This window comes from Rhincodon typus, unplaced genomic scaffold (genome assembly GCF_021869965.1).
Source record: "Rhincodon typus isolate 14 unplaced genomic scaffold, sRhiTyp1.1 hic_rhity00000869, whole genome shotgun sequence".
In the NCBI taxonomy this organism is placed as follows: Eukaryota; Metazoa; Chordata; class Chondrichthyes; order Orectolobiformes; family Rhincodontidae; genus Rhincodon; species Rhincodon typus.
Window position 1 is genome coordinate 37856 of NW_025966507.1, and position 1880 is coordinate 39735.

General features: G+C 47.8%; 1 protein-coding gene across 1 annotated transcript in view; it reads right to left on the bottom strand.

Annotated features, from left to right (window-relative positions):
* The window catches only part of LOC125481101 (phosphatidylinositol transfer protein alpha isoform), a gene marked incomplete at its 3' end in the record, with an annotated part of 37800 nt that extends 37628 nt beyond the window's left edge, over nucleotides 1-172 (bottom strand). The window contains exon 1 of the mRNA XM_048592239.1: nucleotides 67-172. Within this exon, the coding sequence (XP_048448196.1) occupies nucleotides 67-86 (20 nt within the window). The remainder of the gene's footprint in view (nucleotides 1-66) is intronic.
* Between the last annotated feature and the right edge of the window lie 1708 nt (nucleotides 173-1880).

Below are 1880 nucleotides of genomic sequence, written 5' to 3' on the forward strand. Positions count from 1 at the left end.
GGGGGGTATATTAAAGGGAGGGTATATTAAAGGGGGGTAGCTGTCGGTCGGAGCGCGCTCACTCACAATTCCTTGATGAGCACCATGGTCCCGGGGCTGGAGGGGGCGGGGCACAGTCTCGTCTCCACGGCAACCGGCGCGCTGACGTCACCGCACGCCGGCTCGCGTCAGCATGAATATGTATCAGCCTCTTAAAGCGACACCCACCTCACTCCATCAATCAAACAACCCTCTCCCCCCACAACCCCTAACCCACCCCCAGGCAACTTTAGTAAATATCAGGCTCACATTCCTGACTGAAACACCACCTTCATTTACAGCCATTAATGCTGACGTTTACACCCTCTATTTAATTCAAGTTGTACAATCATTATTCCTTCCCACTTCATAGAGCTGGTTGCAGACCCTTCATGCTGCATCTGCGCCTACCCCATGGAGGAAATCTCTAAAACCGGTACAACAAACATAAAGAGCCAATACAGGCTCAATGGTACAACTTTGAGAGGAGTACAGGAGCATAAGGACCTCTAGGTTCAAGTGTATGAATCTCTGAATGTGGCCAGGCAAACTGAAGCAGTTGTTAAGTTTGATTGGATCCTTGGGTTTAGAAATAGGGGCATCCAGTAAAAAACCCAAGGACGAGATGCTCCACCTCTACAACTCATTGGTCAGACCACATTTGGAGTTTGGTATCATATCCCCATGCACGAATCAATCCTAAACTCATCTGCCTTACTCATAAGTAATGCCTTGCATTAAAATAGATGCTATCTATTTCCATACATTCCATATAAGTGACTTTCCCATCAGAAGGTCAGAAGTGGGGATGTTCGCCAATAATTGTAAAATGTTTAGCACTATTTGCAACTCCTCAGATACTGAAGCAGTCCATGTTCAAATACAACAAGATCTGGACAATATCTAGACTTGCTCTGACAAGTAGCAAGTGACATTCGTGCCACACAAATGCCAGGCTATGACCATCACCAATAAGTGAGAATCTAACCACTGCCCCTTGACATTCAATGGTGTTACCATCACTGAATCCCCCAACATCAACATCCTGGGGGTTACCATTGACCACAAACTCAACTGGACTCACCACATTAACACAGTGGCTACAAGAGCAGGCCAGAAGCTGGGAATACTGCAGTGAGTAACTCACCTCCTGACTCCCCAAAGCCTGTCCACCATCTACAAGGCACAAGTCAGGAGTGTGATGGAATACTCCCCACTTGCCTGGATGGGTCCAGCCCCAATAACACTCAAGAAGCTTAACACCATCCAGGACAAAGCAGCCCCCGCTTGATTGGCACCACATCCACAAGCATTCACTCCCTCCACCACCGACGCTCAGTAGCAGCAGTGTGTACTATCTACAAGATGCTCTGAAGAAATTCACCAAAGATCCTCAGGCAGCACCTTCCAAACCCATGACCACTTCCATCTAGAAGGACAATGGTAGCACATGGGAACATGACCTTCTGCAAGGTCCCCTCCAAGCCACTCACCATCCAGACCTGGAAATATATCACCATTCTTTCACCGTCGCTGGGTCAAAATCCTGGAATTCCCTCCCTAAGGGCATTGTGGGTCAGCCCACAGCACATGGACTGCAGTGGTTCAAGAGGGCAGCTCACCATCACCTTCTCAATGGGGGCAACTAGGGACAGGGAATAAATGCTGGTTCCTGTGGTGTACATGTCCATACATCCTTGAAAGCAGAAAGACAGGAAAATAAAGTGGATAAGGCGGCATGTGGGATCCTAGACTTTATTAGTCAAAATACTGAATACAGGAGCAAGGAAGTTATGACAGATCTGCACAAGAAGTTAGGCCATAGCTGCAGTACCATGTGCAGTTCTGGTCTCCACATTATA